The 18,914-nt window shown below is 38.6% G+C and overlaps 1 protein-coding gene across 4 annotated transcripts in view; it reads right to left on the bottom strand.

The window, feature by feature from the left end:
* LOC114282852 (uncharacterized) overlaps nt 1-18,914 on the bottom strand; it is a 136,472-nt gene that overhangs the window by 27,505 nt on the left and 90,053 nt on the right. For all 4 annotated transcript variants that reach the window (XM_082887561.1, XM_082887560.1, XM_082887562.1 and 1 more), the window contains one exon: nt 2,921-2,989. In XM_082887561.1, the coding sequence (XP_082743687.1) occupies nt 2,921-2,989 (69 nt within the window). The remainder of the gene's footprint in view (nt 1-2,920; nt 2,990-18,914) is intronic.

Below are 18,914 nucleotides of genomic sequence, written 5' to 3'. Positions count from 1 at the left end.
TGCTCTAGTTAACATTCAACCATTTGTATTAATTCATTTCATTATCCCCAAAACAAAAATAGTTAACCACATTATCAAAATAAAGTTGATCGTTTCTAATTGTCTTAAATCATCAACAAAGCCTTGATTTGTTGTATAAATTCTAAGAAGAGAATGGTGAATCATACTTGCTTAGGTAAAACTATTGTTAAAAAAAGGAAAGCAAAGACAAATTTGATCAAGAAGCAACTATACATTATTACTACATTAGGTAAGTGAGATTCTATGAAGCACAGGTACTCCAAAAATAGTGTCATGCGAGTACTGGGTACTTACCGAGTACGGGTACCATGTACCGGTACGGCTGCACGCGTACCGAGTACGGCAAAAGGGGGTCCAGTATGTTTGGTTCAATTGGGTATGTCGTGGGTACGACATGGGTACGCTGTTGGTACGTTTCGGGTACGCCGGGACAAAAAATAAAATTTGTAAGAGAATTAGGGCTACCGGAGCAATTTATTTATGTTCTTTATTAAAAAAAACAAAAAATACAATGTTATTTTGTAATATTAAGAATATATATACACCAGGTTTTTGGGCTAGTTTGGCATAATCCAAAAAAGTCAAAAAGTTAAAAAGTCACTATCCTATTTAAGTCGCATCATCCTATTTAAGTCACATCACCTCTCTATTACATCACTTCAAATCCAACCCATATTTCACGTTTTTTTGTAAAAAGTCAAAAAGTGCACTTATTTAAATCATCCCAAACCACCCCTTTGTCCCTTCCTTGAATCTCTTCACTTCAGCTATAGCAAAGAGAACGGCGCAGTCAACTTCTTCGTCTTCTTCTTCTTCAACAACATCAACATCTCTTCACTTTGAAGCCCTCCAACAACAGCAACGGAGACAGTAACGCAACGAGACGAAGCCCTCCAATGAGTGTCTTCATCTTCTTCTTTGTCTTCTTCTTCTTCTTCTTCTTCTTCGTTTTTTTCTGCAGATTAGGAAGTGCTTTTCCTCTTCTCTGCTCCTTTCTTCGTCTTCCCTCCAGTGAGAGTTCCTCATCTCTCTGTTTCTTCATTTTTTTTTTTTTTTTTGCCATTGCAGATCAGCAATTTTGATGGATGAGATTATTGATCTGTGTAAATGTAGTAGAGTATTTTTTTACAATCTGTCGTTGAGTGTGTGCAAGTGACAATCTCTTCAATTAATTGATTGAAACAAGGGCAGTCTCTCAATTAATTGATACACAGATCTATCATTAATTTAAATCACACCCTCTCTTGAGTGTAATTTAAATCACACCGTGCTGGTATAATAAATCACACCCTCTTCAATTACACAATCTCTCAATTAATAGATACAATCTCTCCAATTATTGTGCAATTGAGTATTTTTTTTATACGTATGCAAGTTATCATAATTTACAATCTCTCAATTAATTTACAATCTGTCATTTCTTCTTAATCTGTGTAAATTGATGAGTGTGAATTCAAATATATTTACAATCTATCATTTCTTCTTAATCTGTCATTTCTTCTTGGCGCTGATATTTGTTTTTCCTTTGGTGTTGGCATTGTTGAATTGAAATATATTTGTCTTTTAGTTTTGTAGTTCTCTTTTTAGTTTTGATGTTTAATTTTAATTTGTAGGTTGGATCCTTTAACCATAATTATAAATGAAAATAAAAATAAAAATAAAAATCTATTTCGGCGTACCGCAACCGTACCCGTTTCATACTTTTTTTGAGGTTTTCCGTATCGGCGTACCTGCAATCGTACCTGTACCGTACTCGTACCCACACCCATGCTTCATAGGTGAGATTACTTATATAAATCTAAACGGTAGACAAAATTGTTTATTCCAAGATCTAGTTTTTTTTTTTTTTTTTCCTTTAAATTGACTTTTAAATATAAGTTTATGATATCGATTTGAGTATTTTGATTAATGTACATGTCACTAGGTTTGCATGTATGCTTATAGATATATATTATATACACATGAATATTTAATTCAGATTGGAGCTTCATTTTAGTCCAGATGAATTCATCATTAAATCACATCTTGTAATTAAACAAGCTACTTTGAAGATAACTGCATTATAAATTCAAAAAATCAACTTGGCAATGGAATTGTACAGGGGAGGAAGGGGGGGGGGCGGGGGGGTCCCTGCTAGCTTCCACATAATGCTATGTGTATAAGAAAAAGTGTAGCATTATGTAAATTATATAGGTTTTCAATTCTACACAAAGCAACAATTGACATGTAACTGTCCGCATCATTTGGAGTAAATTTAGGAGTGACATTTTAGAGTTCTCAAAGTTTTTCTTTTACTCATATGTTATAATTCAATACACAGAGCCCCTCAAAGGTTTTTTTATTTAAAAAAGTAATTAATTATTTTTATTTCCCATTGTGGTTATGTTATGGACATTTAAATGTTACAAACTATTGTGTTGACAAAAGTTGTAAGCTATTATGGTTTCATTATGAATCATTGTGATATAGTTTTAAAAGAGCATATAGGTATGCACCTTTTAGATAGTGTGATTTGTAATCTATTATCATTCATGTAGTATGCGAATTATGTAATATTACATATGATTTATATTTTTTTTAGTGGTGCATCATTGAAGTTCGAGTTCCTAATTCCTATAACATATTTAGAGTGTTCTCATTATTTATTAACTTATTTTTAATAGTGATTTATTTATTTTAATAACTATTAAAATCGTTTAAATCTATCAACCATTTGCATTTGTTGAACCCTTGTTTTGGCCCCCCAATCATTAACTTCTAGATCCGTCCCTAGAATAGTTGCTTCATACTAATTCAAAAATAGACCAATGCTTTAAGAAACACAATCAAACATTAGAAAAATAAATGAAGCATAAGATATTTTAGTTTCACTATGCAAATTTTAGTAACAAACACGTACACGGATGAATTTGAGATATTAGTGAACCATCCCAGCGATGAATTGTTGAGCATATTTCCCTTGAGATATCTGACCATAAAAATAAAAAGATAAATAAGTTCATTATCAAAACTAAGCATATGTATTGCACATAGACCACTTAGACATCCCATGGAAATGAAGAAATCTTTTATCTTCAACAGCATTTGAACCAACTTATACAACATTAATGGAACACAAAAGATTACAATAAAAAACATAATTTGACAAATATGTTGCTTGGTGCTTACATTGAAGTCGTAACAGATAACTAAGTAATTTGTGAACCTTTTTTTTTTTTTTTTCTTTTCTCCTTATAACTCATCATAATGCAATATATTAAGATATAATAAAAGAGTATCAAAAGGTCAAAACTAATATAAAATAATATTACTTAATTTTTTTTTTTTTTTTTTTTTTTTAACTCCGCCGGGGTTGTTAACAACTCCGCCGGTCCCAAGCCCGGGTTAAGGAGGAGGGTTGTGTGTTAGGTAGCCGACAGCCAACACGTAAAAAAACCGCTCGGATCCCGTATGAAAATGAATCATACTTTGAATCGTTTAAATGCTAGGTCGTTCCCCTCAAGTGATGCGTTGCGCCTGCCTCCGGGTGTTTCGAAAAGTGAGCAAGGGCCGCCGCATCGACGCCTGGGTGCGGTGAAAAATGGGCAAAGGTTTCCGCGTTTTTCTGGACGAGCGCGGGTAAAGAAGTTAGTCCAAGACTATAGGTTTAGGATAGCCACTTGGAACATAGGAACCTTAACTGGTAGGACGATGGAATTGGTAGATGTTATGATTAGGAGGAGAGTTAGTATAGCTTGCATACAAGAAACTAAGTGGACGGGAGAGAAAGCTAGGGAAATTGAGGATACTGGTTTTAAACTTTATTATAGTGGTAAGGATAGACGCAGGAATGGGGTAGGAATCATAATTGCCAAGGGTCTTGTGGAAAGTGTGGTGGCGGTCGTTAGGAAAGGAGATAGGATTATGCTAGTTAAATTAGTTATTGGAGGGAATATAGTGAACATTATTAGCGCTTACGCCCCTCAAGTAGGGTTAGATGATCAGACTAAGAGGGATTTTTGGGAGCAAATGGATGAGATCTTACAGGAGATACCCGTAGGAGAGAACCTGGTTATAGGTGGAGATTTTAATGGCCATGTGGGCACAGATAAAGTAGGTTATGAAAGGGTGCATGGTGGATACGGTTTTGGTGACAGAAATGAGGCTGGAGAGAGAATCTTAGATTTTGCGTTGGCTTCTGACTTGGTGGTGGCCAATACTATGTATAAGAAGAGGGAGGAGCATTTGATAACCTTTAAGAGTGGATTAGTTAAGAGCCAAATAGATTATTTCTTAGTGAGAAAAGTAGACTGCCTAAAATGCAATGATTGTAAGGTGATTCCTGGAGAGAGTCTGGTCTCTCAACATAGGATTTTGATACTAGATTTATGTTTTAGAGGGCAATACCAAGCTAGGAAGGATGGTGGGCGTCGTAGGACGAGATGGTGGGACTTAAAAGGGGATAAACTAGAAATATTTAAGAATCGAATGGATAAGGAAGGTACTTGGGACTTAGAAGGTGTTAGAATTTATCTCCACCTACCACCTCCACTATCACACACTCCACACCTACCACCTCCACTATCACACACTCCACCTACCACCTCCACTTCACTCCTACACCTACTACCACATTTTCTTCTATATATAGGAATTGTAAATATATCAACAATCAATTAATCAGAAATCAATCAATAAATACATCAATTTTTACATGGTATCAGAGCTAGGTTAACAACCTAATCATTCTGCTTCACCGGCGGGCGGCAGTCTCGCCTTGGCCGCCCGCCGGACCTCTACACCTACCTTCACTCAGCAGCCGCAGAAGCCCCACATCTGCCACCGTAAAACACCCTCATCAGTTTAATCATCAACCTTTATCGGTCACGGTTGAATCTGAAACACGGACCAATTAGAATACTCATCATATCTCCTCAGTCAGCAAGTTGTGCTCCTCCTCCGCAGAAGCACCGTGCCGCCGCTACCAACACACACCATTACTTTGCGGGAGGAGGGTCTCTTCTCTCTCTCATGGCGATGAACACCACCGAAGCCTCGTGGAGCTGCTCCAACGCAGATGCAGCTTCTTCCCCAGCCGACTCAGCTTCCATCCGAAGGGACTGAATATCTTCGCCTCCGCCGTCCGATCCAAACCCTTCCCCGTCGATCACACGCACGGGATCTACCTCGTCCTTCCTTCCGTGGACGTCCCCATGCCGGATTTCTGTCGCGCCATTTGCGGCTTCCACTACTTCACTTTCCCGACCTTATCGTCATGTCCTATGTTTGCTTTTCTTCCATGCCATCTTCTCTGACCAATTGGTCACACCATTCCAACATGCATTGAAAACCTAGAAAGATTCAAAGATACAGAGATATCAAAGCTTTAACTCAAATCCCTCATTGCATGCGGCGGACCCATGTGCACTGCCAACCATGTGCACTTTTATCACTTTCCAACATGTGCACCTTTTTTTTATTCTATTTTTTTTTTTTTTTGACAGGTTCATGGATTGAAATCAACCCATGTGCACCTCTTTCTCTCTCCTCCCTTTTTCTTTTTTAATCACACCCTACCAAACGAATCTCAAGGATATCTCCAGGTGGTCTACTTTCTAATTTTTTTTTTATTACTATTATTCTTATATCAAATAATCAATACCCCCACTTTACTTTTATTTATTTTATTTTATCTTTCCTTTTTCATTTCCAACAAAAAAAAAAAAAAAAACCCACGTGAACCATTTTTTTTTCCCTCACTCTCTCGTTTTGATTTCCCCTATATTCTTATTATTTCTTTCTTTTTTTATTTCTCTTACAAAAAAACAAAACAAAACAAAAACAAACAAAACAAAAAAAAAAACAAAACAAAACAAAACAAAACAAAATAGACAGCAGACGAACTGCACACCAAACTCATTTTATTCATGTCGGGGCTCACCCCGATCACCATTTTACACCACACAAAAAAAAAAAAAAAAAAAAAAACGACAAAACCACACCAACAACAACAAAAATCCACAACAACAGCTTTGTTTTCTTTTCTGCAGACGGCCACCCACCGACCTACTCTGCCGCCGGTCTCTTCTTTTTGCCTCCGTCCTGGGCGGCCCTTGCCGGTGTTGCCTCCGTGTTTCCCACTCCACTGGGCATGATCCCTACTCCCTGCTCCTCCACTGCAGCATATGGCGGCCCTCCAAATCGGAACATCACGGTGGCCTTCCGCTTCAGCTCCTTGTTTTCTGCCTTTAGCACACTGATCTCTGCTCGCGCATCCTTATACATGCGTTGGAGCAGAGCCAGCCGGGCATTTACATGCTGCACCTCATTTGTCCTACTCTGCAGCCGGTTCGACAAGTTTGTGACCGCCGTCATGCTTTCCACACATGCCTTCAAAGTATACTGATTGGCCTCCACATCCGACTGCACTGCCATTCTTTGCTCCACCGACCGCATCAGAAAGTTCAACGGAGCAAACTCCGGGGCGCTTGGTTGAGTTTCCAGTGCCACCGCACCAGTTCTCTCTCTCGTTCACTCGTTGAGGTCGGGAAAGAGGGTGAGCAGCCCGCGGGAGGACGATGAAGCCATTTTCTAGGCAACAGAGTGTTACACAGTATCTCTCTCAGAAATCTCTCTCAGGCAACAGAGTGTTACAGACTCTCTCTCTCAGCACAACGAAGAGTTTTTCAGACTCTCTCTCAACACAACGAAGTTTTTCAGAAGTTTTTTCGCAGCTTTTCTCTGCCTCAGCCTCATCATCAACCTTGGTTAAATAGCCAAGGCAGCCACGCGCATCGCGCGCCTCTTGCCACTAGACGACAACCTGGGCGCGCAAGCCAAGTCACGCGCCTCGCCATCATGTCCGATACACCTTTTGATAAAATGGGCACACCTTTTGATGGCACACCTTTTGATGAATTGGGCACGCCTTTTTGATGGCACGCCTTTTGATAGATTGGGCACACCTTTTGAGGGTGCGACTTTTTAAGGGTCCGACAAGACTCTGTAAACTGTCCCGACATTGATTCCGGTTAGTTTCTACAACGGTCCGACATGACCCTATAAACTGTCCCGACATTTGATTCCGGTTAGCATCTCCAAGGGTCCGACAAGACTCTGTAAACTGTCCCGACATTGATTCCGGTTAGCTCCTTTATGGGTCCGACAAGACTCTGTAAACTGTCCCGACATTGATTCCGGTTAGCTCCTTCATGGGTCCGACAAGACTTTGTAAACTGTCCCGACATTGATTCCGGTTAGTTTCTACAAGGGTCCAGCAAGACTCCGTAAACTGTCACAATAGTGTCTGTTACAACGGTCCGACATGACCCCGTAAACTGTCTTCTACATCGGTCCGACATGACCCCATAAACTGTCTTCTACATCGGTCTGACACCACCATCCAGTGTCCTCTACACCGTTATGACACCACCATACAGTGTCCTCTACATGGTTATGACACCCCCATACAGTGTCATCTACAACGTTATGACACCACCATCCAGTGTCTTCACCAATGGTCTGACACGACCATACAGTGTCTCCTATCCTCTTTTATTTTTATGTATTTTATTATTTTGTTCCTCTCTCCAAACTCAAGTTGGTTAGTTTCTATCCTCCTTGAGTTTGCGGGGGGCTGTTAGAATTTATCTCCACCTACCACCTCCACTATCACACACTCCACACCTACCACCTCCACTATCACACACTCCACCTACCACCTCCACTTCACTCCTACACCTACTACCACATTTTCTTCTATATATAGGAATTGTAAATATATCAACAATCAATTAATCAGAAATCAATCAATAAATACATCAATTTTTACAGAAGGTGATGCTAACACTATGTGGAATTCGATGGCCAATTGTATGAGGAGAATCTCAAGGGAAGTGCTTGGAGAGTCGAAAGGAACGGGACCCAGCTCTAGGGAAACTTGGTGGTGGAGGGAAGAGGTCCAAGCGGTAGTTAAGGCAAAAAAAGAGTGCTTTAAAAAGTGGCAGAAGGATAGAACTGAGGAAAACCTTAAGAGCTATAGATTGGCTAATAAGGAGGTCAAGAAAGTAGTGAGAGAGATTAAGTTGAAAGTTTATGATGACCTATACACTAGACTAGATAGTAAGGAGGGAGAGAAGAGGGTATACAAACTTGCTCAGATACGGGAGAGGAAAACAAGAGATTTTAATCAAGTAAAGTGCATCAAGAGTGAGGATTCTAAGGTATTGGTGAAGGACGATGAGATTAAGGAAAGATGGAAGAATTATTTTGAGAAACTGTTAAATGAGGAACATGGAAGTACGACAATAGGGGAAGAAATAATCAGTAATACGATAAACCAAGACTATAGGTTCTATCGCAGGATTAGGAATTTTGAAGTGGAGATTGCACTTAAGAAGATGAAATCAAATAAGGCTTTAGGACCTGATGATATCCCTATTGAAGCATGGAAGTGTTTGGGTAAAAAGGGAGTTGCTTGGTTGACTAGGTTGTTTAGCAAAATTTTGTTGACTAGGAACATGCCAGATGAGTGGAGGAAGAGTATTTTAGTGCTAATCTATAAGAATAAAGGTGATGTCCAGAATTGTAACAACTATAGAGGAATTAAGCTAATGTGTCATATAATGAAAGTGTGGGAGAGGGTGATAGAACGTCGATTGCGAGACATAACAGAGGTGTCAGAGAATCAATTTGGATTTATGCCTGGTAGGTCAACAATGGAAGCGATCTATCTTTTGAGGAGAGTAATAGAAAAGTATAAAGAAAAGAAAAGAGGCATTCATATGGTGTTTATCGACCTTGAGAAAGCATATGACATAGTGCCCCGGGATATAATATGGTGGGCGTTAGAGAAGAAAGGGGTGACCAAAGGCTACATTGACGTGATTAGGGACATGTATGAAGGGGTGGTGACCACTATTAGATCGCCAGCTGGAGAAACAAATGAATTTCCTATCACTGTAGGGTTACACCAAGGATCTACCTTAAGTCCTTATCTTTTTGCTTTAGTTATGGACGAGTTGACGATAAATATTCAGGATGACGTGCCATGGTGTATGCTTTTTGCAGACGATATTGTGTTAGTGGATGAGACTAGAGAAGGAGTTAACACAAAGTTGGAGATCTGGAGAAAAGCTCTTGAATCTAAAGGATTTCGGATAAGCAGAACTAAAACAGAGTACATGGAGTGTAAATTTAGTAACAGTAACAATGAAAGCAGAGGAGAAGTGAAGATTGAGAACCAAGAACTGCCTAAGAGTGAACATTTTCGTTATTTAGGGTCGATTATCACAACAGCGGGAGAGATTGATGCAGATGTGGCCCATAGGATTAAGGCGGGATGGTGTAAGTGGAGAAGTGCGTCTGGGGTATTGTGCGATAAATGAATACCCACTAAACTAAAAGGTAAGTTTTATAGAACGGCTATTAGGCCAGCTATGTTGTATGGGACGGAGTGTTGGGCAACTAAGTGCTGGAAATTTGTGTTAATGCATATAATATGATAGTGGTGTTGGTGGTAGATAGTGGCATGTATAGAATATGATAGTGGTGTTGGTGGTAGATAGTGGCATGTATAGAATATGATAGTGGTGTTGGTGGTAGATAGTGGCATGTATATAATATGATAGTGGTAGATAGTGGTAGATAGTGGTAATATATAATATGTAAGTGGCATATAATGGGTTATAATGATGTTTGTAATATCTCCTATATAAGGAGTGTCATTTGGTCTTGTAAAATAAGAAGTTTTGAATATAACAGAAATATATTCCTTCTTCCTCATATTTTCGGAGTTCTTCTTCCTCATATTTTCTAAGTTGGTATCAGAGCAACAAAAAACGCAGCAGCCCTAAAACCGTCATAGCCATGTCGGAAGTCACGTCTGAAACCACTTCAACCCCTGCCGCTGCCATTCCGGTGAAAACGTCCAACTCTCACTCTGTCCAAATCACCACCATCCGCCTAAATGGTGATAATTTTCTCCGCTGGTCACAATCTGTCCGGATGTATATCCGTGGGCAAGGAAAGATCGGTTACATCACTGGTGACAAGAAGGCTCCTGCTGTTAATGATCCGCTGTTCGACAGTTGGGACGCTGAAAACTCCATGGTTATGACATGGTTGGTCAATTCTATGGAGGAGGATATAAGCTCTAATTACATGTGCTATCCTACTGCACAAGAATTGTGGGATAATGTTAGTCAGATGTATTCTGACCTAGGAAATCAATCTCAAGTTTTCGAATTAACTTTGAAGTTGGGAGAGATTCGTCAAGGAGATGATTCCGTCACCAAATATTTCAATTCGTTGAAAAGGTTGTGGCAGGATCTTGACATCTTCAACACATACGAATGGAAATCGGTTGACGACTGCAACCACCACAAGAAAACTGTGGAAGACAGCCGTATTTACAAGTTTCTTGCCGGCCTCAACATTGAGTTCGATGAAGTGCGAGGAAGAATTATTGGCAGACCTCCTCTCCCATCCATTGGCGAAGTATTTGCCGAAGTCAGAAGGGAAGAGAGCCGAAGGAGCGTCATGCTTAAGAAAAAAGGTACTGGTGAATCAATTGAAATTTCTGCTTTAATTAGCGATGCTGCGGCCAACAAGGCTGCAAATTACCAGCGCAGGTTTGATGATAAGCCACGGGTCTGGTGTGATTTTTGCAACAAGCCTCGCCATACACGCGAAACGTGTTGGAAGATCCATGGCAAACCTGTCAACTGGAAAAGCAGCAAACAAGGAGAGAAGAATCGTGGCTTTCCTACCGCTAATGAAGCCGATTCAGGTCCCTTCAACAAAGAGCAGATTGATCAACTCTTAAAGCTGATAAAATCCAACTCCTCATCCGGTACTCCTAGTGTTTTGTTGGCACAAACAGGTAGAAATCCTAAAGCCTTCTCTTGCCTAAACTTCTCTCCGTGGATCATAGATTCCGGTGCCTCCGATCACATGACTAGTTTTTCCTATTTATTTAGTACCTATTTCCCTTGTTCTGGTCATGACAAAATCAGAATAGCCGATGGTAGTTTTTCACCTATTGCAGGAAAAGGATTTATTAAACTAACTGAGAAAATTAATCTCAATGCTGTTCTTCACGTCCCCAACTTAGCCTGTAACCTTTTGTCTGTCAGTAAACTATCTAAGGATTCTAATTGTCGTGTTACATTTTTTGAATCCCATTGTGAATTTCAGGACCAGAACTCGGGGATGATGATTGGGCATGCTAGGATGCTTGAAGGTCTTTACTACTTTGATGAAGTACCTGTTAGTAATAAAAAAGCTCAGAGCTTTAATAGTACTAGTTCAATCTCTGTTCGAGAAAAAATAATGCTATGGCACTATAGGCTAGGACATCCTAGTTTTCTTTATCTGAAACATTTATTTCCAAAATTATTTAAAGGGATTGATTGTTTTTCTTTTCATTGTGAAAGTTGCATATTTGCAAAATTTCATCGCTCTACTTATTTGCCAAAACCTTACCAGACTTCCAAACCTTTTTATTTGATTCATAGTGATGTTTGGGGCCCTTCTAAAATCACTACTCTTTCTGGTAAAAGATGGTTTGTTACATTTATTGATGACCATACCCGCTTATGTTGGATTTATTTGATGAACAAAAAATCTGACGTGAAAAATTTATTCACAAATTTTTACAATATGATTGAAAACCAATTTCAAACCAAAATTGGTATTTTACATTCTGATAATGGAACAGAATATTTCAATGAGCAGTTGGGTGAGTTTTTGGAAAAAAAAGGGGATTTTTCATCAATCTACATGTCGGGATACCCCTCAACAAAATGGCATTGCAGAACGAAAAAATAAACATCTACTTGAAGTTGCACGTGCTATAATGTTTTACATGCATGTTCCTAAATATTTATGGGGTGAAGCAATTTTAACAGCCTCTTATTTGATAAACAGGATGCCTACAAAGGTGTTAACATACAAAACACCTTTCGATTGTCTCAAAGCTTTTTTTCCTGACACGAGGTTGTTTTCTGATTTACCCGCCAAAGTTTTTGGATGTACTGCCTATGTTCATGTTCCCAGTCAATTTCGTTCAAAACTTGACCCCCGTGCTATAAAATGTGTTTTTTTGGGATATTCCTCAAACAAAAAGGGGTATAAGTGTTTCGATCCTCAAACCCAGAAATTTCATGTGAGTATGGATGTGTCATTTGTGGAAACAAAATCCTATTTCCCCAACACTTCTCTTCAGAGGGAGACAAGTGGAGTAGAAGACCGTTTTTGGGATATTTCTATCCCGCTCCCCAATGTCATTTATCCTACACAAAAACCACATCTGTCTGATAATGATCACTTAGGAGAACCAAGTTCTATGGTGCCTAGTCAAGAAGATTCTTGTTTAGGGGGAGAAGTACTACAAAATGATCTAAATCCTGAGCTTCAGGTTTATACTAGGAAGCGATTTCATCTGAAGAATAATGACCTGAATGTCCATCCTAATGACCCGAATGTCCACCCGAGTTCTGGCATCGAAATTTTAGGTAATCCTATTCCTTCTATTTCCGACCTTGATGTTCTTATAGCAATTAGGAAAGGTGTCCGAAATTGCATTAAACATCCTATTGCAAATTACCTCTCATATCAAAGACTGTCTAAAAACCATAGAGCTTTCACATCTAGGATTTCACACTTGTTTGTTCCAAGAAATATACAGGAAGCATTGGATGATCCGAATTGGAAATTAGCAGTCATGGAGGAGATGAATGCTTTAAGGAGAAGTGGTACTTGGGAGATAGTTGATCTACCCAAAGACAAGAAAACAGTTGGGTGTAAATGGGTGTTTACGATAAAATGTAACGCAGATGGAAGCATTGAGAGATACAAGGCGAGACTGGTGGCTAAAGGCTTCACTCAAACTTATGGGATCGACTATCAGGAGACGTTTGCTCCTGTTGCTAAAATAAATTCCATCAGAGTACTGTTATCTCTTGCAGTAAATTCAGATTGGCCTCTACATCAACTTGACATTAAGAATGCATTTCTCAATGGTGATCTTGAAGAGGAGGTGTTCATGAGCCTACCGTCGGGATTTGAGCAAAGACTTGGAAGCGACAGAGTATGCAGATTGAACAAGTTATTATACGGACTCAAACAATCACCAAGAGCGTGGTTTGAACGCTTTGGGAAGGCAGTTATCAGTTGTGGCTTCTCGCAGAGTCAAGCAGATCACACAATATTTTATAAACATTCAAAAAACAGTAAAATTGCAATTTTGATTGTTTATGTTGATGACATCATTTTAACTGGTAATGATGAAGCAGAGTTAGCAGTCCTCAAAGAGAAACTCGCAAAAGAATTTCACATTAAGGATCTGGGAGCTCTCAAGTATTTCCTCGGAATGGAATTTGCAAGATCCAAGGAAGGTATATTCGTTAATTAGAGAAAATATGTTCTTGATCTCCTTGGAGAAACAGGTATGCTTGGTTGTAAGATGGTGGAGACTCCGATCGAGCCTAACTTGAAGTTACAAGCTGCTAAGGCTGAAGAAGTCAAAAAGAGAGAACAATATCAGCGACTTGTCGGGAAATTGATTTACTTGTCTCATACGCGGCCTGATATTGCCTATGCAGTCAGCATGGTAAGTCAGTTCATGCACTCACCAGGGGCAGAGCATTTTGAGGCCGTTTATAAGATCTTAAGATATTTGAAAGGAACTCCAGGGAGAGGCTTACTGTTCAAGAAACATGGACATCTTCAAGTTGAAGTATACACAGATGCAGACTGGGCAGGAAGTGTTACAAACAGGAGATCAACATCCGGATACTGCTCCTTTGTAGGTGGGAACCTAGTTACATGGCGGAGTAAAAAACAGAATGTGGTAGCTAGAAGTAGTGCAGAAGCAGAGTTCAGAGCTGTTGCCCATGGAATCTGTGAAGTAATGTGGATTAAAAGAATTCTTGAAGAATTAAAGCTTTCTCACCCGACACCTATGAAGTTCTATTGTGACAACAAAGCAGCTATATCTATAGCTCATAATCCAGTTCTACATGATCGCACAAAACATATAGAAGTGGATAAACATTTCATCAAGGAGAAAATCAATGCTGGCATAATCTGTATGACCTACCTTCCAACAGGTGAACAATTAGCTGATGTGCTAACGAAGGGACTACACAAGAAGCAATTTGATAAGCTGACTAGCAAGCTGGCTATGGAAGATATCTTCAAACCAGCTTGAGGGGGAGTGCTGGAAATTTGTGTTAATGCATATAATATGATAGTGGTGTTGGTGGTAGATAGTGGCATGTATAGAATATGATAGTGGTGTTGGTGGTAGATAGTGGCATGTATAGAATATGATAGTGGTGTTGGTGGTAGATAGTGGCATGTATATAATATGATAGTGGTAGATAGTGGTAGATAGTGGTAATATATAATATGTAAGTGGCATATAATGGGTTATAATGATGTTTGTAATATCTCCTATATAAGGAGTGTCATTTGGTCTTGTAAAATAAGAAGTTTTGAATATAACAGAAATATATTCCTTCTTCCTCATATTTTCGGAGTTCTTCTTCCTCATATTTTCTAAGTCTAAGAAACAACATGTAGATAAGATGAGTGTGGCTGAGATGAGGATGCTAAGGTGGATGTGTGGTAAGACTAGACAGGATAGGATTAGGAATGAGTGTATTCGGGAATGGGTAGGAGTAGCACCGATAGAAGATAAGTTGAGAGAGAATCGTTTGAGATGGTTTGGTCATATTCAACGGAGACCAACAGAGGCAGTAGTGAAGAGATGCGATGCTGTAACGGTAGATGGAAGTGTTAGGGGACGGGGTAGGCCTAGATTAACGTTGACTAGCGTTATAAATAGAGATATGAATCTACTTAATTTGACTAATGAAATGGCTTTTGATAGGGCCGCGTGGAGAAGAAGGATTCATGTAGCCGACCCCATTTGATGGGACTTAAGGCTTCGTTTGGTTTGGTTTGGTTTGGTTTGGTAATTTTTTTTTTTTAATGGGGGAAGCCCATGAGGCCAAATTAGAAAACATCACAAGCCTCCAACTCAGCCAGAGAACTGAGAGAAGAAATAACATTTTCCATCCAAATTCTCAAGTGAAGTTAAAAAAGCCATTCTGGCCAAAGAATGAGCAATTTGATTTCCATCATGAAGAACATGACGATGATGGGGTCGTGCAGACTGTGGAATACCCACTTGAGTGGGTCATATGCCACTCTAATAGCCAAATGCCAAAATCTTTACTTTTATCCGTTGGAATGGTGTTATTGCTAAAGAGGCATTTGCTTAAGCAGGTAAGTTGTTTCTAGAAATCTTGTAAGTAGTAGTTTCCCATTTGGCTTTTGCAGTCGGACTCGAAATCATAGTAGCTCTAAGTTGTTCACAATTAGTACTGTACATCAAATTTTATAAAGGTGAATGTGTAACTCAAGACGTTTTTTCCCTTACGAGGCAAGTTGTAGGCCTTAAGGCGTTGAGGTGTAAACATTTCAAATATTAAATTTTAATATTAAATAAATAAAATAAATATTTTAAATTAGTAAATAAATAACCAAACCAAACCAAACCAAACCAAACCAAGTCTTCAATCCCATCAAATGGGGTCGGCTACATGAATCCTCCTTCTCCACGCAGCTCTATCAAAGGTCATTTCGTTAGTCAAATTAAGTAGATCCATATCTCTATTTACAACGCTAGCCAATGTTAATCTAGGCCTACCCCATCCCCTAACACTTCCATTTAACATTTTATTGTAGAGAAGGAAGCTTGCCTTCAATGAAAGTGAAATTGACATTTTTACCTTCAGTGATTGAGCTTCTCAGTTGTCCATTTAACTTCTCTTTTCTTTTCTTTTTTCCTTGATTGATCATTTAGTCTTATAGAATATTGTTGCAAAAGGGGTTCTTTTTTAGTTTTTGCATTTTTATGTTTGAACTATCTACTAGATTAAGTTTAACAGCCTAGGGCAACTTCTTCATATGCTAACTTGTATGCTTAATTATGTGCAAAAGGCATACAAGGCTCACCCAAGGTGCATGCTATGATGCGAAAGCCTTTGGAGAGTATAACCTAAAAATCAATTCTAACTCTATTATATGAGATTTTGGTGAAGATCAATAAAGTTTGTCCATGAGATAGGGGAAGAGTGACTCATGTTATTCCTCCATTGAAGATCGTAGTGAAATCGCAGCGACTTCGTGGACATAGCCTTTGTTTTAGGGTGAACCACATAAATAATTGTATATTGCTTGTGTTTATTTGTTTGATCTATTTACTTTCTACTTCCGTTGGTTTTCTGTGTGATTCTTAGGTCGTGAAGGTTTTGTGATTATCCACAACCACTATATCATAGTGTTAGTTCCTAGAGCAAGAAAGTAAGATTAACATAAAAAAATCTAAGGGCTCAAAATATGAGTTATGAAGATGGATATTGTAGATATCCCATTTTGACTGACCATTAAGACTTAGGCACTTGAATGCTTCCTGATGATAAAAGTGTTGAACTTTGACTTTAGAAACACTTTGAGTTGTTGTGAGCTATTGTATCACCCTTTTTACATCCAAAAACCATCTTTTCCAAAAATGACCATTTTACCCTTGAAGCCATTTTTATCCAAAACCTAACTTTTTTGGCCTCTTTTGGAGAGACAGGGAGTGGGCTTTTCCAAAAGTATCAGCCGACCTTTCATCAAAAAAGACATTTGGAAGTTAATTGGGCTTTCTTAGGCAACAAATTAGCCCAGGAGCATGATAGTGGACTTAGGACCAAGTGGGCCCATCGGTTGACCAACACACGACCACAGTTGGGAGGTCTACCCGTACTTGCCATCACCCAGCTGCGCATTGCATTCTTGGCCACACAAGGGGCCAGATGTGGCTGCACCTTGCTTCAGCTGGAACAGTCTCCTGGTTCATTTGGGATTGCTGATCGATTTAAGTGGGAGGCGCCGCAAGAAAGAGATGAGACAACCCTAGAATGTTCAGAATTAGCCCCTAGAGTGGCTCATGCCTAGAAATACACCCCTTTGCCTCACTTTTTGAGGATCCCAAAAGTTGAGTGAGCTTGATGCTTCAGGGTTGCTCCCCTTGGCCTCAAATCCAAGATTTCTAACCCTAATACAGCAACAAATCAGCTTCAAAAAGTATATCGAAGTTCAAAGAAAGTTGGTCAAAACACCATTGAAGCTCAAGGGATGAATTCAAGCAAGTTTGCTTGCCTTTTCTTGTGTTCTTTGGTTTGATATTCAATCCTTACATAGTGTTATTATTCTTTATTAATTTCAGTATGTTTTAAGTCATGTTTTTCATATTTGATAATGGTTAGTTGACCACATGTGAGCATAACATCGTGCATTTTCATGTTAGTTAGGTTTTGTTTGTTTTTGTTAGCTTGATTGCATGATTATGGTTGTGTTTTTAAGATGGTAGAGTCGTTGTAAACCATGCATATAAACCCAGTTAGATCATGCATATTGTAATAGTTTAGCATTGTTTTGATTATTGTGTTAAGTGTTACTTTTGTTGCATATTCATCATGTTAGTCACCTAACTGGGTTATAGGTTTATGTCGCATGTTTTAGTTGTCATGTTTAGGATCATTGTACATTGTTGCATGTTTTGTTGGCATGGTGGTGAGTAGTACTAGGTGAATCCCTTTTCTTCATAGCATATTGCTTGCTTTATGCATTGTTTTTCAATAATGCAAGTCATATGTTTTATGTGTTTCAATCATTTGTTTTGGATGTTTTGTGATATTACTTGAGTTGGAAGCATGTTAATAGCCATGCTGTTTGAGCCATGTTTTTGTGTAAGAAAATCATATTTGTTTGTGAAAATCATTAGCTTATATGGTCTTATTCATGAGTCCAAGTTCAAGTTAGGCAATATCTTGTTTATTCAATCAAGTAGTTGTTAGTTTAGTAAAGAATTTAGGATTAATGATTAAGTTTATGAGAATCAATTGAATCATAAAATTTCGTAAAGTAAAAGATTAGTAGTGGCCAATCAATTGATTGGGTGAGAGGGGTGCTCAATTAATGACATTCCCCTTTCGTACCTAAACTCCTGAGCCAAGATTTTTGGTTATGACGAATTAATGTCTATATGTTGGTTTTGGAGTCAAACATGTTTTTAAGTTCCCCAAGAAAGACTAAGTGGCGACTCTTTGTCATGAATCGATCTATTATGATAAAACCCACAGAGTTTTCCTATCTATTTAGGCTATGTTTGGTAAGAGTAGTTTTTAGCCAAAAAGTCACTATAAGCTGTCACATCACTCTCTCTACTTTCTATATGTCTTTTCATAAAAAGCCAAAAAAACTAACTAAAATAGCCAAAAAAACTAACTAAAATAGCCAATTCCCAAACGGGGCCTTCATTTAGAACTTTGTTGAAGGATTTTTGGTGTTTTAGGTCACATTGATACACATGTATTATTTCTCAAGCAAAGCCGGGACAGACTCGCTGACCCCTGTAGACAATGTTAGCACGATGTTATTGTTAAATTATAATTTAATTGCTTGTTAAGAAAGGAAGTGCAGCAACCGTCTCAATATACATGTACTGGGACTTCACCTGGCATGAGATCCGAGAGGGGCTATAGAAGTTTGGTATTAGATGTTAATATGTTAATAGAGTGTTATTTAATAACTGGAAGACATTTTGGTGAATTGAAAATTTTAGTGCACAATTTGTCTCGTTTCACGCGCATCATTGCCCAATCCGGGTTGAGATTTGAAAGATGGACTCTTTAGGGCTACTAATTATTATTTTTGTGTTATTTATGTATATCTTATTATTATTATTAGTTGACCATGAATTTCTTAGAATTCTAGTACAAAAAAATGTACATTTTCTGTGTCAGAAACTATACAATTTTGAGCTAGGGTTTTAGGGGAAAGCCCAAGGCCCTTGA

Source organism: Camellia sinensis, chromosome 9 (assembly GCF_055761805.1).
Source record: "Camellia sinensis isolate YWXY chromosome 9, ASM5576180v1, whole genome shotgun sequence".
In the NCBI taxonomy this organism is placed as follows: Eukaryota; Viridiplantae; Streptophyta; class Magnoliopsida; order Ericales; family Theaceae; genus Camellia; species Camellia sinensis.
The sequence above is the reverse complement of the archived record's forward strand: the minus strand, read 5'-3'. Positions and strand labels throughout refer to the sequence as shown.